Here is a 21,521-nt window from a genome sequence, read left to right on the forward strand (position 1 = left end):
ACACTTAGAGACTTCAGATTTACTGTGTTTATACAGTTAATCGATACGAAGATTTTGTAATCTACAGATTTTGGATACCCAATTCGCACCCAATTTGTAAAAAACGTATTTCAAGTACTAGAGACTTGTGCTTTGGAATGTACACACAATTCTCAAAATATTAACCACACTGCAGCGCAGCCCAAGCTCAGTCGCTGCGCAGTCAGCAGACTGCGTGATTATGCGTGCGTGTGGATGGATGTGTATGCATGTGTATATAAAAGAAGTGCAGAATGATTAGAATATCTGCTTAGAGGGTTCAGGGTATCTCCTAGTCGAGCAGTCTCGACTGGAGCCTTTTTACTTGTTTCTAAATGTGTTCTTGAGATATATCAATATAAATTCATTTTTCAAAAAGAGATGTCAGCTTAAAATTTGAGTGAAAGTTGAAAGGATGGGCTCACAAGTATTGTTTGATGATTTCATTTCCCTTTTATAACGGCTATCGTAAAATTCGTGTAAACAAAAGCGTACGAAAACAATGAAAAGAACATGTAAATTCGAACAAATTAAATGCAAATGTGAGGCCTTTTCATAATAAACAAGTGAGAAGGCTCCAGTCGAGACTGCTCGACTGGGAGATACCCGGAACCGTCTAAGCTGATATTCTACTCATTCTGCATTTCTTTTATGCACACATGCATACACACGCATACACTGCACGTATATCACGCGCTCTGCTGACTGCGCAGTGATAATATGGCTTAAATGTGTGTACATAGCACAAGTCTCTAGTACTTGAAATACGTTTTTTACAAATTGTGGGCGGAGGGGGCGTGGATCCGAAAATCTGTAAATTACAAAATCTTTGTATCTATTAGCTTTATATACAACGCAAATTTGAAGTCTCTAGGTCTAAAAGTGTTCAAATTAAGCTGAAAAAAACAAATTCGATTTTTCGATTATTCTCGATAAAAAAAGTTATCGGACAAGTTATCGAAAAAATTAGATAAACTTGTACTGCCTATGGTAACAGGAGTATGCAAGCCAGCTCTCTGCTCTTATATCTTCTGAGATCGGTTTGCTCATACGGACGACGGACGGACAGACGGACAGACGGACAGACGGGCAAACGACTCAGCTCGTCGTCCCGATCAAGAATATGATTTCTTCTGCCTGTTACATACTTTTCACAAAACCATAATACCCTGATTTCCCATTTTCAAGGGGTTCAGGGTATACAAATTGACAACGATAATACAACTGAATTATGAAACTATTGTAGGTAACACATTTTCAGCAGTCTCGTTGGGAATAAATATCTAATTCTCTTGTTGGGAGAACAAATGAAATCTTTTAATCTATTATAACTAAAGCATTTTTGTTCATTGGCATGATTTATTTATATATGTACATAAAAAGGGGAAATATAATACATGGAGTTTGTTGATTTTATAACTTTTTAACCTGATTAAACTATATGTTATGATATTTTGAACTAGTTAATGATAGGTTCGTCTGCAGAAAGTGAAAGTGATCATTTCTTTCCAAACAGAATAGAATGGTCTGATGGGGGCTGTACATTCTGGTCGATCCACTTTGTGAGGTCAACTTGCGGGATACTTGAGCATGGCACAACAGGGTTTCTGTTAAGATAATCATGACAGATAATTGTCTAACAATTTACTTTTGTTATACTCACGATCCAGAAACCGTTTTAAATGCTTCAGGTTGCATCGAAGCAATATTGTTGCCGTTGTCGCATAGTAAACGCGCCATGCTAGCCTTGCGTAGCTCCGCTAATTGATCTAATTATAAAAGTATACGATTCATAAGTGTAATAAGTATAATCATTGCTAAATATTTTAGTACCTGGAGTAAAACCGGTAATTTTGTCGCCATTTTCATAGAAGAATCGATCGCCGACACGAGTTCTATAGAATTGTTCTGTTAGAATGCAGAGGAACGTGGGACCGGCTAATGCACCGGCTACATGTGCCTCTAAGGAAGCCCCGACTGTCAGGTCCACGTCCTCATGACTCGCATAGAGAGACCTGAGTGTAGCAATTATTTGGGGGCTGATCAGATCGCCAAAGTCCTCCCATGAGCTAGCGCGTTTTAGGCCACAAAATTCTCTCATATCATTGTAAGATGCAAGTCCATGATCACGATTGCGTTGAATATCCAGTGATCGCAGATCGGATCCAAAAGGCATATTACGTCTAAATAAGAAATGCTTAATCTAAGAAATAGGAGTTACATAGTTGAGGTAATAGTAAAGTAGTATTATTCATATCTATACACACCTGTCTGTCAAAATTGATATCCGTCAGCTCTTCGGGCTGAGTCGCATGACCTCTGGTAAGGGAGTCAAAGTTGTCGCCGACTTCGAGAATGCCAGGGCGATTAAACCAATCACTGAGTGTCAAGGAGCCAAGCACTGATCGTAGCTCGGACAGAAGACTACAAATATAAACAGTTATAACAATTATAGTCTTTCACGTAGTAATTCCTCACAGGTCAAAAATATATTCTTCATGCTTTTAAGGTAGAACTAACTGTAATTGTACTTACTCCAATCTACCCTCGATCTGGGAATGGAAATATCTGAATGCAGCCGTGGCGTGTTCGTTTAATACACTGGGGTCGATGTTGGCATCGTAGTCATTCACGTAGCTACCGCCGGGTGCTTTGTAGATTATGCGATTCTTTAGCATATTTTCTCCACCGAGGAAGATGGGGAGCCATTCGTAGTAGCTAATGTGTTGGTACTGGGCAATGTTTATTTTGCGGGCCTCTTGGAATAGCGTGCGATCATCGAAGTGCGGATTCAGCGCTGCGAGAGCATCGGCAATGCGGTTATGCTCACGCAGCAGCACGGTTTGTAGGATAGCAAGTCCTGGGTTCTGATTGACACGCACGTCGCCAGCTCTGTAGCAGACCTCATTGGGATCAACAGCGTCGCAGTCCCCTGTGACGTTGCGGGACAAGGGCAGCCACTTGGCTCCGTTGCGCTCCTCCACGATCATACGACCGCCTTGGAATTCACGGATGTCGCTGTTTTGCTGTATGGAGTTACCGTAGACCAGCGACAGGTCCATGTAGGCAGTGACTACTGTAAGCTGCTCGGCCGGTCCACCGGTGTATTGGCAGTTGGAATCACGGTCTGTCAGTGTACGAACAAAGTTCAGGCATTCCGTACCCACTTGGGAGTACGCCGGATCGTGCGGCGGCACAATTATAGCAAAGCAGGTCTTATGGGCCACGTCTAAGCCAACCAGGCGTCCATCATCGGTGCAGCAACGCGTCGGATGTTTCTCTATGGAAGTGGACATTGGTAATTGGGGAATTGGCATAGTGGGATATAGATGGAATCGTACTTGATTGGGTTCCACCAGCTTGCATGCTCATGTCGTGAGTTATTATCTGGCCCCATTGCATATTGTGCAGCGTGAACTGGGGATCGGGCACATCCTGTTCGCCAAACGCCACCAGAGATACCAGACGTGCACTGGGCAGCTCATCGCCAGTGACAGAGCGAGTTGGTGCTGAGATTCCATCGGCGTACTTGGGCGATAAAAGACGTCCGTATCTTACAAATAAGAAATTCGATGTTTGCATTGATAGTGTTGTAAGGGTATTGTAAGTTTAAGTCCTACTTTGTATTGGGAACGCCAAGTCCTGGACGTTCCAAGTGATTGCACGAGCCATCCATCGTGCGATAGGCCGACTTCTCACACACAGCTGGAGGACTCGCGCATGCGATTCGCGCTGGCATCGGAGGCGCTCGTGGGGTGTTCACAATTGAGAGGAAGGGATTTTGAGGTGCGGGTGAAGTATCCGCCAGTCCCGTGGGTAGGGCATTTCTGGAGATAAGCAAACAGTGTCAGTGTTCATAGTTGGGTGTAGGAAGGCCAAGGCTCTTACCCTAGCAAAAACTGACTTGGTGTGCCCTGAAGATACCCAAACCCATGGAAGTTTCCTCCACGAGGCTGCAGATGATCGTTGTGTACGATATGATAGCCAGAGGACACCTTTAGCCCAATTGTCTCATAGACAAGGCCCAAAAGGAAAAGTAGAAGCATAATTCGCTGCAAGCCACGCTGAAATGAAGTGTACCATTGGTGTTATTAAACTACCTAAGCTAAATTTATAGATATAACAATTTACATATGTCTATATATAACGGAAGAAAGGCATGTTTAACATTCGTTTGAGTATCACTTATTTTAGCTCTTAGTGGATGTCTGCAGTCTATTGACATTGTGAAATCCGTTTCGATCTACTGGCAGCCGGGGCATGTACTGCTACTTTGCATGTCAGCCAAGTATTAGTGCAGCTAGGGAAAAGTTGACTGCAGCCATTCAAAGTCGATCGACAGACTCCTGCTGTTATGGTCAGAACTGGTTTCATCACCTTTTCGGCTTCAGTTCTGTCTCTGTATTATTTATTTGCATTGCGACATTTGAGCATACAGACCAAACCAACATTTGGAGGTGATATTTCTCGAATTTATAGCGAGCATACGAGAATGTATTCATAGGACTTATAAATACACTTGTGTAAATAATTTATTATATACAATGTACAGCTATGTACTGTGAACTGAGTTAGCGTGAAAAGTCTCATAATTGTTTTATTATGATAATGCTCATTTGACCAATTTGCAGTCTACTTATGTAAGCAAGCTGAATCGCTGGTCTCTATTAGTTACTTGATCACAATGAACTTTGTTTTTGCAGCTCTCTAACCTCGGGCTTACACATAGACTCATTTATCTGGCAAGCGAGCTACCACGACTCCAAGCCTAAAGTCAGACATTTGTGCCAAATGCCAGCTGCATGCAAATGCGCAGATATTAGCCACCAATGCGCCGCCGCGGGTTCCGTGACAATAGCTAACACAAACAGATAGTACTATAGTATAGCATGTTTTAATTGCATGCCAAGCAGAACAATGGCTAAGACAATGGGATCGAACAGACGGCTGCAGTTCAACATGAAAAGCTGCAATGAGTCTTGGATACGGCAACAGGCTCTGGTCGGGTCGGCTTCCTAGTTGGGTCAGCCTCGTGCCTCAATTCACAGCAACAATGCACGCTCCGTCGTCCATGTAGCCCAACAATCTCCAACATCGGGCATATCAAATTAGAAAAATAACAAAAACGGGTAGACACACGGTTTTGAATTCTAATTTAAACTGGATTAACAAGCCAGTTGACTAGCACAACCCAAGCAACAGTCGTTGCTCAAGGTTAATCATTGATATTTTCGCAAATGCTTAGCGACAGCTCACCCTTCCAGTTCATATCGAAGAGGCTGTGTCCGAAACTAGCTAATCCCATTTATATATATAAGAAATTTGATTAGATTATAAGAAAATATAAACCTGAAATCTGATATATGATATCCACTGTATATGCTTAGAGCAGGATTAATAAATGTCTGAGATATTTCTTGTATAGTAGAAGAGATTATGGGCAAAAAAGAGATATATGTAAGTAGGCGATGGACTCGAGTATGTATTTCAAATTGGTTAATAATGAATTTTAATGAACGAATTGGCTGTTGCAGTTACATTCCCCAGTGTATGGGTCAGCAATTCTCGCATATCTTATTGGGAATACATGCATTTTAAGTGGGCCAACATATAACTGACGACTTCTGCCCATATCGGGTAAATGCGAGCAAATTTTTACAACTTTAACGACTTCTAATTAAATTCGAGCTCGGAGTCGTTCGCGTCGCCAAAGAAATTTGGTGATCATTAAAGTGTAAAATAGCTCAGCGCAAGACGATAAAGAAATTCGATACAAAATGATTGATTTATTGATGGCTGGCCCAGACTGGCCCAGACTGGTCCCAGCCTTATAGAGCGGCCCCCAGTGTTGCGCCTGCTCGCCAGTGCTCCATAATGGATATATAGACGTACATATCTGTCAGCATCTTTCTGGCGGTCCGAGGCATGTAAACGTGCTCTGCCCACCAATCGACAGGCATGCCGATAGGTCTATCGTCTATGTAAGTAACAAGCACTAATTGAAGTTGCCATTTATAGTGAAAGTGTCCCAAAGCCAGTGGGGCACCAAGACTATCCAGCAGCACCTTAAGGTAGCGCGGATCGGGTCGCAGCTCTGCTCTGATCTGCTCTGGTATTCGAAGCGTCAGCTTACGTGTTGTGTAAGTATTTTGCTTCTTCTGAGATCTGCGATAAATAATTACAAAATATTTGCGCTATTCTGCAAGCGAAATCGAAGGCACAGACATATTTTATGCAACAACATGACAGCTTTTCGTATAATTGATGCCAATAAGTAGAGTGGCACATCGAGTGCCCACACAAACATAATAACTCTCTGTGTGAGTGTGGTACATGTCTGTGTCTGTGTGTGTGTGTGTGTGCGCATAGTGCACAAAAAATATTCATCTACATTCACATGGACACGCATGAGCATGTTTTGTATCGAAAAAGTCTTGTGACCAACCAGACCCAGCCAGAGCTCTGGCAGCAGTTGGCTAAAAGTCACATGAGCTTAAAACACTGAGTGTATCGCGCAGTATATATAGCATAATACACTAACTCGATGGGGTGATTAGCAATTAATGAACTTTTTGCCGAAAAATCCATTAATTAATTAATGGCGAATGCAATTATCAGTTGCCTTTGTCGTCGTAAATTTAGATGCTGCAAACAAATTGATTCTTAACGGGTTTTTGGCCAATTTAGGCAGTTGGTGGTAACTGGTTGCAGAGGAAACTGAAATACGGCGAGTTGCAATCGTTAGCCTCAAAAATATAGATGGAGCATTTATGCTTTCATACGTGTTTTATGTTTGGATTGAGTTGATGTCAATCATAATTTTCCTTTATTATGCTAGCTAACCCGCAAAAAGCTTTTAAGCAGAGACGCCAATAACTGGTATGTAATTATTTATTTTTTATTTTCTCAGGTTGGACAGAAAGAGTATAGTATAGTATATAGAGCCACCCATACGTAGTGGCTTAAAAGTCATCGCCAGCTTGCATGGAGGGGCTATCGTTCTAGCGTCAGTCCCAAGGTAGTGCAATGCCTTTCGCCATACCGAGTGACATATCACGATTTCGACTTTAGAGCTGGCCCGTAGTACGCCTGCCTCACTTTTAATTAGTGACAGCGCCGAGCCACTTGAATCAGCAAATAACTGAATAGGTGCTATACATTTTGGAAGCAAACATTTAGGCATATCCTTTATACTTTTATTTGTTTGTCGTTCAATTTACAGTTGCTTTCGCATCAGCAACTCTGCTGGACCGTATTATACTTGTTTTTGCAACAAGTATTTAAGTATTCAAAATGCATATTAATTTCTTTTATGACACCCTAATTTTCTACACAAACTTGAAAATATTTAACAAATTACAAATATAAACAAACAAACGGTATTCAGCATTTGCTAAGAGCCGGTTTCAATACGGTCCGGTTTCAATATAGTCGTTGCTTGGGTAAATTGGGGGATTGTCACTGTTAATATATGTATATATATAATATATAAATGTATATATTTGAACATATTATAATGTGCAATACTTAATACATTATTTGTTACGAGATACATGCAAATGAATGTGTAAAGTACAAATAATCACATGAGCTGATTTATTAAAGTCTAATTGCAAGTTATTAATAGGCCGCATTCACTTTAAACTTTGATATTCCAAAAATGCCATAATAACCTTTTTCCTTTCACTATCACAATCCCATCACTTTAGTGATCCAATCTCTCTACACAGTATAACTGGTGCATAGTTCAATCCCTTGCTTGGCTATAATAATCGTGTTTCCCATGAGCTACTGCTTGGTTGAGTTTTGGCCGTAGCATGTTTCAACGGCAATTAAATCAAGGTAATTATGATGCTCTTAACGCAATTGCCGTGTCCGGCCCGGTTCCGGCCCCTTCGACTGCGACGGCACTGACAATGCCAACCAGAGCAGATCCAACAGCGTTGTCTCTACAACGGAAGACAGCGAGCAAAAAATTGCCAGGCGACAATAACAAGAGACACGCGAGAAACAAAAAAAAAAAAAACTTTAATAATAACGGTTTGACGATTAAAGTCAGCGGATATGTAAAAATGCCAACGACCATTACTTCAAGCGGCTTATATTAAGGGGTATATATTAAGACCTTTTAGCGGGCTGGAAGCCCAGACTAGACTACCTCGTTTCATCTTATATTATATATAGTTTGCAAGAGGATTGGTAATTTTTCAATTTAGGTGCTAATATACCAGATTTGAAGGGGAGTATTAAATAATTTATAATGAAAATGAATGAATTATATAACAACGAAAATGATAATTATTTAATAATGAAAAGTAAATACAGGATAATTATATAATATAAGGAGAGAAATTTTATGTACTTCGAAAGTCTCGATTCATCGCAGTTTTTTATTAATCTTATTGCCTGAACGAGTCACGAGTTAAAGAGCTAGTTGGTGTGAAAAACAGACGAAACTCTTCCTACATATGTATAATTATATCCTGGTGAACCAATCTCATTGATAATATATATATAAATATAATTTCTACAATCCTTAGAATGGAATCCTCACTATTTACGAGTGCGTGTTGCATTAGGAACGTAGTACAGGGTATTGCTTGTTTATGCACTGGCAACTGTCTCTCTAGCATTTGAGAATTTAAAGACTGATATGATTATTTTTGTCTCCGTTGGCAAGACACAGCTAACAGCTGCGTGATGAGTAAAGCACGAAGTCTGTGCAACATGCCGACACCGTCATAATTACACTGACAATGCGCTGTCTGTGTGTAGATTGTGCGAAACAGTGTGTGAATTTCTACAACTCCATTCAAATGTCGCACGCGATTCGCCACAGCTGCCGCCGCCGCCACCATCGCCCCTCCCCTCTACGCCCCGCGGGCGAAGCTAACAACAAGCCTCCGTTTGAAAGATGAAGTTGTAATTGGCTTAAATTATGGCCAGATGCGGTTTGATTTTAACCGTTAGCCGTCGGCTGTTAGCCGTAATGTCTGCCACTGACTTAAGCGCCTGTGCTGCCGCTGTTGTTGTTATTGTTGCTGTTGTAGCTGCTGCTGTTATAACTGTTGCCATAGACCTTGACTTTGAAAGTGTACAAGTTGCTTGAGTAGTTGCATCAACTAACGATTCGCAGCGTAAATGAAACCGAGAGCTAATGCCAAGCCGAAACTGGTTAAATTAACGTGTCACTCGCTTTCTTTCGGCGTTCAAGATTTTGAGGTCGCTAGACTCTTTTTGATTGGAATCACGTCATTGTCGCCATCCATACGAATTGCGTGTGATTTTCTCCATATTTGTCTCAAGCAGCGACAGAGGGAAATAAAGATACCTCCTTGCTAAGGAGTTGATCAAATAATTGTTTCATTTCGATAAGAAATATCAAAGAGGAAGAGCCTACTTTGTAATCTATCTATAAAAAAGTTTATATTTTCTTATATTTCTCATGTATTATTCCACCTCAAAAATTAAACTGAAACGTTCAATCGTTTTAGAATTATCTTCAATTTAAATTTGAATTTTGAGCACTCTTTAATTATATATTATTTTTATTATATATTATTATTTTATATATACATATATATTATTATTTTTACACACTTAAATAATTTCAATGTATTAAATTCAACTCTAATCAAATATATATACATGGATTTAATCGTTAAAATCACATTCTACGTCATGCTCGGGTAATTAATGTTGAAATTATTTATATTTGTATATACATTTGTTATATTATATTAACTTTATGAGTTATTTGGGTTAGCTGGTGATTCTAGAGTAACTTAAGAGTAATTTTGGGATTTTCGATAGACAACATTAAGCCATTTATCGCATTTTTAATCTAAAATAAAGAAATAATCAGAAATATCCGGCATATCTTTTTATTTTAATATATTTCGACTCCCTAAGAAATAATTTTATCCGATTGTCATACTATAGTAGACGTGAGTATATACGAGTTTATTGCTTAAATGGAATACTTTGTGTTCACGGACTGTTAGAGTGGCATTGCATAAGCCCAGGTACTCAGAGACTCTTTTCTAACAGTACAGTTTTGATTTTAGGCATTATATAAGTTGACCTTCAACTTTGTTTTTGAGGCATTATTCACTTATTTTATTATCGAGTTGCCTGTATGAACTATTAAATGAAATATGTATGAAAAGTATTGGATAACAGTGCTTGGCACGATTAACTGCATATCGCAGAGTTCTGGGTATTACCTAGTCGGTCATGGGCACTTAGTTGTTTTTATGAACTTTTGATTTTCCAAATTTGTCATGTGACGGTGCTATTGCATTTGTGCAGACAATGTGTATTTGTGTTCGAATAAATCCATTTAAGGTTTATGTCGAGATACGTGGGCATGTGGAACGGAATGGGAAAGGTACGCGTATGGCTTATGTCGGCGAGCATTAAAGTATATATATATATTTATATGTACAGATATGTACTTCAACAATTATTGCCGACAGCATAGCCAAATTATTGAAAACCAGAAAAACAATGCATCAGAAATAATGTAACTCTGAGTTTTCGAAAGCAATCTCTAATCTTCGGTTCGCCTTGTTGTGGGAGTTTTACCCAATAGCAGAGCAATGCCATTGTTTCCTACGCCCCGAGATGACGTGACGTGATTTGAAAAATGAAAAAAAAAAAAAAAAAAACGACCTAATCACATGTAATATTTATGGTGCATGTGAGTGTGGGTAGCTAATGGGAGCATCTGTTTATTAATCACTTAGTCTAAATGAGTTTCGGAGCAAGTGTAGATATAAGACTTAACACGTCCATGGGCTTATGCTGTATTTGCATATTTGACTTCTGGGTTTCGGGTTTTGGTTTTGGTTTTGGTGCTGGTTCGAATATATGTATGTATATAGCCAGTGAACTGAACTGAATGTAATCGGCAAGTGAATGGCAAGTCGTCAAATTGTGGTTATACTGGCGCATAAGTAAACAAACCAACACACACACTAAGACGGTTATAATAATGTTTGTATATACATAAATCGTCATAATTGAGTAAATTGCGTAACTGGCTCCAAGACTCCACCAGCCGAGAGGAAGAGAGAGAGAGAGAGGGAGAGAGAGGGAGAGAGAAGTGTCGAGCAGGAGAAAGTATGTGTGCATGAGCGGCCTGCAGGGCCTGCAGCCACCGAACTTAACGCCTGGCTAGGCCCCATGCCTTGGAGCCAGTTCAGAGTTCTACTGAGTCTTAAGCCGCCTTCTATGCAAATAGCTCACACACAAAACCAAAATGATGGCAGTGTAACCGACATTTAACTTTTGCTTTGGCCACTGCCGGCAGTTGGCCCCACTTGAAAAATTCAAATATGCCTGTATATAATGGCAGTGAATAATTTATGGTTGCTGCTAAGAGTTGTTGACTGTCTGCATTGATTAGTATTGAAAATACTTACAATACTGGCTTGCCTAGAGCCGATGCCGAACAATGGGGCGTATCCAATCAGATGGCGTCAATTTGCGGCCATGCACCAAATCGCTTGATCTATTAATAAAGATGGGGAGAGGTGTGAGGGGCAGGGTGGCCGGTTGGCAGGGGACAGGGGGGTAGGGGGAGTGGTCAGTAGTAAGCATGAAAGGGAATTTGAAGATCCATTTTGTGATAGTTTCATGCCCCTCAATTCAGGACAGCCATACAAAAGCACCACAAAAACGAAAACGAATTCAACTATGAAGGTCATTCGGCTGCTACCTTAAATTAATTACAATACTTTACCTTTAATATTAGGAAAAAAAAACACAAACAAAACACAAATGCAATTTTCAACACAATTATAATTATTATGTTACTTTCAAAGCTATGTGTGTGTTTTTAGTGTACGGCTAAGACTTGGGCTGGTATCGCATAAACAATAGTCTGTAATTTGTTTTTAAATAAGCCATTAAAGGCGGCCAACATAAAGTGGCATGCATAGTTAGAGTCAGATTAACAAATAATCTCAAACTATATATGCATAAGCACCAAACGAGTACACATTTTTCATTTATTTTACACACTCAAAGCAGTTCAAGTCACTTGCGAAAGTGCAACGTGTCCGACCGTAATGTGGTCAGCATCAAGGCGACATAAAAGCCTTCTTATATTATTATTTGTAAATTTTGTATTAACCAGAAAATGAACAGGAGCCATTTTGTCGTTTACTCAATTCTGGGTACTTTGGAACATGTTCGGAACTTATTGAAAATAAGAAAAATGGCAAAAAAATGGTACATATATATAAAAGTACAAATGCGTCTAATTAATTTTATAATTATTATAAGTTTTTTTTTTTCAAAATTAAAAAATATATCAAAGTCCTTAACCTTAATAGAATATATTAGTTTTCTGCAATATATTTAGAAATTCGATATTTCTTTAATTCATAGCCAATCTATATTAATTTATAAATATTTGAAGCATGTGGATAATTGAATCATTTAAATTAAATAAAAATTGTTTATTGCTGCTACTTACCATGCTGAACTTCTCTCCTCTCTCTCTCTCTCTCTCTCTCTCTTCAGTAATGTGTTTTTATTTCTTTGAAACAGTTATTTATCTTTCACTTTTAATTACTCGCGATATGCAATACCTTAAATATAGGTCTACGAGCACACAGTATTTGCTATTCGACAATTGCCAAACCTGAATCGTGAATTGCACGCTCAGTTGGGCATATATTAGGTATCGTATATTGATATTGGCAAGAAATATTTTGATTGAATTCGATTTGGTTTAATTTGATATAGCAAATTTGCAGCTTAATTGGCCACACAACACCACTCAACACCTGCTCATAGGTGAGCACCAAGCTCTTAGTCGACAGCTGGATTAGATTACGATCCGTTGGGTAAATCTCTTTCGACCAAAACCAAGTACCCAAGTTGCTGTCGGCGGCAAACTAACTGGCCAGCCGTTGATTTTTGGGCTTTTATAACGAATCGGCATGGACTGCCGCAGCAACTGAGCAGCTGAGTAACTGAGTAACTGAGCAACGGAGCTGCACAGCGTCTAGGCCAACCAAGCTGCCTGAGCTTGTGGTTGAGCGTTTGCTTAAAGCCAGTTTACAGTTGGTAGCGCTGCAGGCGCAGGCGCAGGCGCAACGCATTGAATGGAATAGGCGAGTGCAGGCGCAGACGCAGACTCAGGCTTAGACGGCGACGTTGACGTCGACTGCGAAGAAGCTTGCTTACATTTTTTCGCTCTGCTCTAATTTATAGCCATACGTCGCGGCGATGGCGGCTCAGGGACGGGAGGAACAACAACACACATTGCTGGCACTACTTAATACGTTCAGCAGTAGGTTTTTATGCTTGATGCTTGCAATCTATGCAATTTCAGTCCATTGGCCGGTTGTCACTTTTTGGCTAGGACCCGCAGAGCAGTGCTTCACAATCTGGGCCAAAAGCCATTTGTATAGCATTAAGGTATGCTCGCATATGAAATACGAAGTTGGACATACACACACACATATATACACATACACAGACGTAACCCCATCGACCTTTTTGGAGTGCGGCTGTTGTAATGCGACAAATGTCGAATGGAATCGGTATCGCCACCGCCATCTGTGACCTAGAAAGCTTTTCTTTTGAACATGTTACGCAAACTGGAATTGCGTTTGCGTGACGTTGACGATTGGACAATTGTTTTCATTAATTAAACATTTTCAACACAACATAATATTTCAACTTTTCACAACGTCTTATTATTTACATACTGGTATAGAAACATGATTGACGATGTAGAAAATGTATGCGCACTCACATCTCATTTCTACAAGTAGAACGCAGCTTACAAAAAAAGGCAGCACTACGTTTGCCGCTTTGCTTAGTAATTACTATGATAATGTATCGTACGCTTTAAAATAACATAACGATACACATTAGTCCAGCATCAGTGGTAGACTGAACAGGGGCTCTAGGGGCCTCGTGTCAGTCAAAAAATACAGGAAATATTGCTAAACATATTATGGAGATTAATATATATAAACAAAAATATATATATATATATTAAAATTGTTGGGCATTACCGACTGTAGAATACTCAATTACATTCAAAAAACTGTCATTCTTAAAGCATTGAAAAATATATGTAGTTGCTTTACGATTTTCCCCTTCCCAAGAGAAATATACATACCATTTTTGTAGAATATACAATATACCGATCTTCCACGCTCTATAGTATATTATAGTACTAGGAAAAGCTGTGGAAAGTATGGACTACTGTCAACACCCACGCACGCTAATGAGGCCTCCAATAGCCAAAGATATTTTACAAAATATATTTTTGATTTTAAGGTGTTAATGCGAGTATATATTCAAAATGTCAAATTTCCCAAAACCAATATACCACTGTGGGAACGAGTATAACAGGGACGACTGCTCTCTACTCTCCTTTGATACTTTTAATTCCAATTTAATCCCCCATATATTTGACATTGAATGTCTTTGTTTGTGTTTTATAATAATGGTCTATTAGTTATACTTCAGCCTAGGCAGTAAATGTTCCCCTTTTGTATGAAGAAGCCAAGAAGTAAAATTTTATAAAATTCCAAATATAACTGTGCTATAAATATTTCTTATCATCAAAATGTGGGGAACCATAAAGCTGATATGATAATGATAATGATGATGATAATGATGATGTTGTATCAAAAGTCAAAAATTGCAAAAATCGAGTTGATTTTCTTTAGATATAAATTACATAAAAGTCTTATCTTGAAGAATATTGTTATTAATTAGAAAACCTCATTAAAACATTCAAATGTTTCTTAACATATAATACACGAATGTTGATGTCATCTAACTCTCTATCTACATGTGAACATTTCTATCTTACATATATCTCTATCTACCTTTATATCTATATTATAGTATGAAGTACCCATATCTTCATTTCATGCTCCGGTTTCAGTCTAAACATCCAAAAATTCGTGTACTGCAATTAAATTATATTCAAATTGCAAAAGAGGAGTATCCTAAATCGTCTGATGCATACAAATGGGCTGAGACTAAGAATTGTAGCATTGAATTAAATATACTTCATGAATATTAAGTAGTTTGTATTAGTTAAAAAAGGTTTATCTTGTATATAGGGAATTCTACATATGCATTTCAAAGACTATTTCCATTCTTCGATTTTTCCTTCTTGCTTGTTTGTAATCTACTATATAATGTTATTGAAATTTGTGGTACCCCTTATCTACCCAGCAATTAATTTCTGCGTCCGCCACTGTATACCGTACATAGTTAGACGCATTTATGTTGTATGCTTGCACATTTTCACAATTTGAAAATCTTGTCATACGGCCTTGAATACAACATTTTGAAAACTGCGACCATTAGCAGTGCTAAAACTCATTTAAAGTGGTCGCCAATGGGGTAATTAATATGTGGGTTTCGTCAGATTCCGCTAATAGATGTAGTTGGACATGTTGAAGTACACAAGTACAACACAGATCTGAAGTACCAAACAAAATTGCAGTTGTTAAATAATATAGTAAATAAGCACACACACTTTATAGGAAATCAACTTACTTATTAATGCATAAAAAAGTGTTGTATGGCGTTTAGATAATCCCCGGGAAATTCAATCATTCAATTTACACTTTTTATTTTCATATAGTATAGTATGTACAGATATGTATGTATATATTAAAATAAATGAACAAAACATTATAAATAATGAAAGAATTTAAAGGTTTCTGTTGAATACGCGGACTAAATATATTTTAGTACCACATAATCGTAGTTCATTTGATTCGAAGTGTTCAAATCAACCTCCAATGCAAAAGTCAACATAGAGTAACAAAGGAATGCCTAGAAGACCTCATTAGGATCGCTGTTTGCTTGGTCAGCCTTTTGCCTGGCACGTGCTAGCTTCGCTGACAACTCGGATGATCGAATTGTTTTGTACTGAAAAAATAGCGTTATAAATAGAGTTTATATGTAAATATCGTGAGAGCAACTGTACCTCGCAGAAGTTCTTCTGCAGCACAATCTGTGATATGAGTCGACGACTTTCGCGCTGCCCAAAGTAACTCTCGATGGTGTGAGCAGAGAGCGCAAATATTTCCTCGCCGCTTAGCGTGTGCAGTCGCTTGACAATATTGTCGGAAAAGCCTTTGCCGCGCAACCATTCCTCCACTTCCTTGGGCGTGGATTTCTGGGTAATATATATCTCGGGCGTCTTCAGGATTTCGAGATCCCTGCGCTGCTGTCTCTGTTGGAGCAAGACCTTCAGCTCGTCGTTAACATCGCTCTGCATAAGGTAGGCCTCATCATCGGCATCGCATTCGTTGCGAGCACGCATTGCTGTTTGAAGACCATGGTATTATATTGAACGATTTTGTTAAGAATTGGGAAGTTGTCTTAGAACACACCTGCAAGGGTTCCAGCAGCGGCCATATTTCGTTTGAGGGTTCCACTCGGAGTCGGTGTTTGACTATCACTTGCCGGTGGCATCGGTGGGGGAATCGGCACATTAGGCATGGAGTAGGATCGCGGCATGTTTTTCGCATTTCCCACCGGTTGCTGTGATTCACGGTCCCCATTCGGCACGTACATTGCCATCGTGTTGCGGTAAACTGGATTCTTTACCTCCCCATCTCCATTCTCCATAGGTTCAGAGGCGAGTGACTCATTGTCGCGCATGCTCCTATTAAGTACGGGATCAAAATTGTAAGGGATTAAGACGGTGTGTGGTACGTAGCCAATGTTCCCTGAAGAGTTCCGTGCCTTCCACCAGTTTTTCGAGTCGTCGATTACCTGCATATGCCAAATATAAATATTTAACATTCTTACACACTTAATCATAGAAGAAGATAACAACTTACCTCCAAGTACTCGCCCTTCGCAACATTTAGTTCCTTATCATTGGTGGCCGTCTTATTATAAGCGACCTCTGCGATATTTACGTTGCGGCTCTGAAGGCGACCGAGCCAAGTGCGATTGCTTGTTGGGCTTAGAGGAACGCCCACGGGCGAGGACGTTGGCGTTTTCTTGAGCACAGGTGCTAAATACGCTACTGGCTCATCCACTACCCAGTCAGGCGACCAGTCGTCATAGAAAATGGGGTGGTATTTCCCTACGTGATCCTTGAATTGATCTTTCGGGACTGTCCAATTCGGGCCCAGACTAAGCCAGAGACTCTTCTCATTGGAGTCCAGTGTGGCATTCAGATATCCAATCGTTTCTCGGCGTAGCAGAGGATTGACAACGCTCTCCGGCAGATGAGTTCCGGCGTATACATCATTGCAGACCTTCACAATCGTTTGCAGGGATGTGAAAACATTGTGAATTGGATCAGCGGTTTTGCTAAAATGGTTCTGCAGTTTGACTGCAAAATTAAGTGCCAACTTGATCTTGGCTAGAATATCATAGAACTCGGTCTCAATGGGCGGACGTGATCGTAGGACCAGCAGGCCTTCCCCATGAGGGTTATGCTGATTCTTCCGAGACTCCAACTCACGTTGTGCCTCAGCTGCATAGTGCAATCTCGCAATGAAACGCTCCACGTCTTCGCTGTATTAAAAAGATAAATAAATTAGAAGATGAAGCAAGTTAGAGAGCTCAGTAAGTTAAATTATATTAGTTTTTGAATACTGTCAGAGAAGCTTTAAACAAGATTTTTTCGATTAGAATCTATATTTTCGGGACGTGATCTCCGCTGAGGATCAGCTAACGGCCAACTTTTTGATCATGAGTAGTAACTATTACTAAATAAGCAAAGTAACAAATTTTATGCTTTCCGACCAATTTTAAGCACAGGAGTACATACAAGCAGTGATTGATTACTTGGACATCGCGATCGGTTTGCTCGCGATCCTGAGCATTCTTCTCAGCGGCGATTCCTGCCACGGCTGCTGCGATGCCGAACTGATCCTTCGCCTGTTGATTGCCGGGACGTTCGGGCTTGGGCAAGCGTATGGGTGTCTTGTTGCGGTCCACGGTGACGGGTGAGCCACTGCTTAGCTTGCGCAGATCTTCCACCAAGTGCACCGCACTCACGTCAGTTACCTACAAGTTACAGTTAAGACGAGCGAACGTGTATTTCACTGAACTCACAACTCACTTGAAATATGTGCATTTCAGTATTGCCCAGCGAGATTCCCGGAACTGAGAATATCAAAATATTATTGTATGTCTCCAGTGGATCGTCACTTATAAAGGCTGTCGGCTCCGTTATTAAGCTGCCCGGAAAGTTTTCGATCTCTTTCATGTCCTTGTTAAGCATCAGCAGCCATTGGCCATTGAAGCACATGTACATCTTATGGGGCCAAATGCCCCCTGTCTTATCCAGCTCAATTAACAGTTTCATTTTCTCCTTGGGTTGCTTTACCTCAGCCTCATTTTTCAATTTAAAGGTCACCAAATGATCCAAGGCATATGTCGGCTTGCTATCGTCATTCTCGTAGCCTTCAGTGAACTTGTCACTGGAATGAGCTCCATTTTCATACCCGTTTCGCAGCATACTACTAATACATGTAAAAGAAACAGCAATGTAAAGCACACACCTACATGTAAACATATAAGCATAAAACAATAAATGATCTTATGGTATGCAACTATTTATGTAGTACCATGGGCTCCGATAAGTATATCAAGGAATGTACAACTTGTATGACACACCATTTCGTCACTCGTATTACAATCGAAGTCAATAATATTCTAAGCTAGGGTGTGAGTGTTTTATACCGATTTCAAAATCCGACTCAATGTAATAAACACAAATTTTAAGCATATCAATGAAGCCTCCAATCTTTTAAAGTTTTGTTTAAAAAAAAATCAACTCAGTTTATCGACTCTATTGATAATGCAGAAATAGAATACGTTATCAAGAAAAAATGATAGAGTCGTGTGGTAGAGAGATACATAAATATAAATTTTGAATTCGAAATCTCTAACAGACGAGACATTGGCGCTCATGATGAGATAGCTAGATCGATTTAGATCGTCATCCTGATCGTAGCCTTCTCCTGCCAGTTACACACACTTAAAAAGAAAAGAGCTAGTATTTACAGCCGTAGAGCGCAGAGTGAGGGCAAGGGCATTGACGCGCCGGATATTGCCGCCCATGGTAGGCAAACTTTTTGAAGGTAATTGGAAGCCTTCTCGGGGTATTTATCAATAAATCAATCTAAATGCGACATAAACAATCTTGATTACTTTCAACTGAATATATTATATGTCCATTTCTTTATCAGTTGAAAATATGTTTTTGATTAGAAAACCCTAATTTTTAGCCACGGTATAAAAAACATTTAAAGCACTTGTTTGTTGTAAATTAATTATTTTAGAAATGCTTTTAAGTTACCCAATTGAGAACATTGGTTTTTAACTTATACACTTTTATATAGATAGACTAATGTTAACTTCCTGTGCAGATATGGTTTTTAAATAACAGATAGCTTCTCATTCGCTGATAAAGTTTAATATCATTCTTGGTAAAACTGTTCATTTTTTCTTTTGCATCGGGTTTAACAACTTTTTAGGCTTCAGGACATTTTAAAAGATATATCATATACTTTTTATAAGAATTAAAAAAATAACTTTTCCAGATCAAGTCAACAATCGAGTCCGACGCAGTTTTTATTTTGAACATGAGGGGGAATTCCGCAATTCATCATAACCGATTCGATCGATCATTAAGTTTTTGGTCTTTCGGAATATTCACCTACGCCTCACCACTATGGGTCGAAAGTATTTGAGGGTCCTGTTACTTGGTTTGACCATTGCGAGGCGGTTCGATTTTTAACTTTTTGGCAATGCGTGCATTGAAGACCGCGCGACTGAGATTTCAATTAGGTACATTTTAGTTTATAAATATCAATAGGGGCACTACTTATATATATAAATGTGATCATACATAGATATATATAAAAACGCTGTCTGTGTGAGCATAATATATATAAATACACATACATGTGCATTCAATATAGTTCGCAAAATACACCTGCGGACTCGTGAATGTGGTGACTGCTGTGCTGATTAGATAAACACAGAGTTGAGCGCTTGCTTTTGGTTTTGCCTTTGCCTTTGCTTTTGCACCTTTTTGACAATGCCACAATTTTCCGTTTATCGCAATACGTTTGGAAATTCTTGTCGTATGAAGCAATCATTTATTTAATGCCCGTTACATAAGTCCAGTTATTATACGCAAATCAATATAATTTCAGTCTCTGATTACGAATCATTTGGTTTTTAAGGCTTCTCAAAAACTGATTATTCTCGTGACATCATGGGCACAATCGCTGGTCTGCACACTTTCTTTATCATTCAGATCTTGATTTATGTAGTATATCTGACATGTTTTCTTGTTATCAATCGGCTAGCGCATTCCTCATGCAACAACTACATGCACGCGAGATGAGCAATGGTTACCTTATGCGAGATATTCAGATACTGCACTACTCTTGTAGAAACTTCCACTCTCGATACGCCGCGAATCAAACTTGAACTAACTGCCAATGGCAATGGGCCAATGTGCCAATGGAGCGATATCAGTTGGCTCTCCACACACACCGACTATTAATTGATTGCTCGAAATTGTTTCAGTGGGTCTTATCTCACTGTATGAAAGAACCTTTTATCTACCTGTTTGTTTTTGTTTTCATTGCATGTATTATTGTTTCTGTTTGTGCTGCTACGTACTCTCAGTGCTCTATGCTGAATGTCCAAATGCTATCAACAGAAGTATATACACACATACACATATATTCAGATACATATTCTTATATAATAAGAGCGCTTCAATTCATTGAACAGCTAAAAACCAGCAGCAAAGGTCTATTTGCTCACTTTATCAGCTCATTACATTCCCACTACTTGTATAAAACACATTTTATAGTGTTGTAGAACGGTTTAAATAAATATGGAAATTATTCAAATCAAATCAAATTTTATATTTACATCAACAATTTAAATTCCTGCTAAACGAAAGGTATACAAATTTGTATATGCCTTTGCATTTCGATAACTTTTGGCTCAAGAAATGGAAATTTCATTTACATAAATAAATCATCAATTTAAACTATTATAATTTTATATCCAAGGCGGATGTCTGAAAGCTGAAAATATTGATAACTTTTAAGTGCACTGTAGAATAAGCAACTTAATCCTTTCATAATTCATTGAAGTCTTTCATTTGATCAACTAATAACTGCTTAAATAAGACTTTAACTCTTTGCTAGTCCCAATTATACTTGCTCGCGGACGGAAAAGAGTATACTCGTTTTGCTATCCATTCGTCGTATCGTCAGGTTATCTAAGTATTCTTTTTTTGTGCGTCTGAAAACACACAATAGATCATTCTGTAATGCCTTAAATGCAACATTCATTTAATGTCATTTAAATGTCCAAATGGAGATTTTTTTAATTAAAATAGACTAGAGTTTTGAATAAGAAATTGCTATTTTAGGTCTTACTAATTAAACATGCATAGCTGAATAGCTTAGACTTGTAACTGAATAGCTTACAATTATACTATAATATTT

At 39.0% G+C, this 21,521-nt stretch overlaps 2 protein-coding genes across 3 annotated transcripts; both read right to left on the minus strand.

Annotated features, from left to right (window-relative positions):
- Window positions 1-1,347: 1,347 nt before the first annotated feature.
- LOC6572078 (peroxidase) lies at window positions 1,348-12,940 on the minus strand. Its single transcript, XM_001998194.4, has 9 exons — window positions 12,503-12,940; window positions 3,907-4,082; window positions 3,639-3,845; window positions 3,360-3,571; window positions 2,554-3,298; window positions 2,286-2,442; window positions 1,852-2,221; window positions 1,682-1,787; window positions 1,348-1,625 (listed from the first exon to the last, which is right to left on the minus strand). Exons 1-9 carry the CDS (start codon window positions 12,503-12,505, stop codon window positions 1,517-1,519), a joined length of 2,085 nt encoding a protein of 694 aa, XP_001998230.2. The 5' UTR covers window positions 12,506-12,940; the 3' UTR covers window positions 1,348-1,516.
- Window positions 12,941-15,652: 2,712 nt separating this feature from the next.
- LOC6572077 (epidermal growth factor receptor kinase substrate 8) lies at window positions 15,653-20,516 on the minus strand. Of its 2 annotated transcripts, none has more exons than XM_015166192.3 (7): window positions 20,410-20,516; window positions 18,101-18,503; window positions 17,807-18,045; window positions 16,863-17,550; window positions 16,410-16,794; window positions 16,001-16,341; window positions 15,653-15,942 (listed from the first exon to the last, which is right to left on the minus strand). In XM_015166192.3, exons 2-7 carry the CDS (start codon window positions 18,497-18,499, stop codon window positions 15,847-15,849), a joined length of 2,148 nt encoding a protein of 715 aa, XP_015021678.1. In that variant the 5' UTR covers window positions 18,500-18,503; window positions 20,410-20,516; the 3' UTR covers window positions 15,653-15,846. The 2 variants fall into 2 exon arrangements, with proteins under 2 accessions (XP_015021678.1, XP_032589581.1); XM_032733690.2 differs by having other exon boundaries at window positions 18,101-18,500; window positions 20,410-20,504.
- Between the last annotated feature and the right edge of the window lie 1,005 nt (window positions 20,517-21,521).

The sequence above is a fragment of the Drosophila mojavensis genome, unplaced genomic scaffold, assembly GCF_018153725.1.
Source record: "Drosophila mojavensis isolate 15081-1352.22 unplaced genomic scaffold, ASM1815372v1 contig_19, whole genome shotgun sequence".
In the NCBI taxonomy this organism is placed as follows: Eukaryota; Metazoa; Arthropoda; class Insecta; order Diptera; family Drosophilidae; genus Drosophila; species Drosophila mojavensis.